General features: G+C 40.2%; 1 protein-coding gene across 1 annotated transcript in view; it reads right to left on the bottom strand.

The window, feature by feature from the left end:
- The window catches only part of LOC119592939 (sialin-like), a 29,942-nt gene extending 29,732 nt beyond the window's left edge, over positions 1 to 210 (bottom strand). The window contains exon 1 of the mRNA XM_037941831.1: positions 161 to 210. Within this exon, the coding sequence (XP_037797759.1) occupies positions 161 to 210 (50 nt within the window). The remainder of the gene's footprint in view (positions 1 to 160) is intronic.
- Between the last annotated feature and the right edge of the window lie 272 nt (positions 211 to 482).

The raw sequence follows: 482 nt of genomic DNA, 5'->3' as shown, positions 1-482 counted from the left end.
CTTGTTCTGCACATTTTCCTTACACCGTAGTTTGCTCTTACGGTACAAATATCCAATGTGTGGGATAACCATTAGCAATACTTGACCTTGTATTAGAATAACAGCGAAGGTTTCAACATACGTGTCCTAAGTGACGTATTTTATCGTAAAATAATCTTACCGAGACAGGATCCAGAGCCTAGTCGCGTGAGCCAGCCTGTTTGGGAACATTATGCCCATAGATACTGGTTATTTCCGGGTAGACTTGTGTTACTACTTGCCTCGACGCTAGAAGTAGCTCTGCGCATTAACAATCACTGGTGGTAATAAGAAATACTGTGCATTCTAATCGAAAAGATTACGGGAGGATGATAATGTTGGAGATGAAGGGAAATGCCAAATGCAGCTGAAGTAATGTTACGTTGGTGTAGAAACAAATTATGGGAGTTTAGTAAATCATATTATACTATGCCACAGGACATCAGCCAACAAGTATAAAGCCA

This window comes from Penaeus monodon, chromosome 31 (genome assembly GCF_015228065.2).
Source record: "Penaeus monodon isolate SGIC_2016 chromosome 31, NSTDA_Pmon_1, whole genome shotgun sequence".
NCBI lineage: Eukaryota > Metazoa > Arthropoda > Malacostraca > Decapoda > Penaeidae > Penaeus > Penaeus monodon.
Note: the sequence above shows the minus strand (reverse complement) of the source record. Positions and strands in the feature narration are given on the sequence as shown.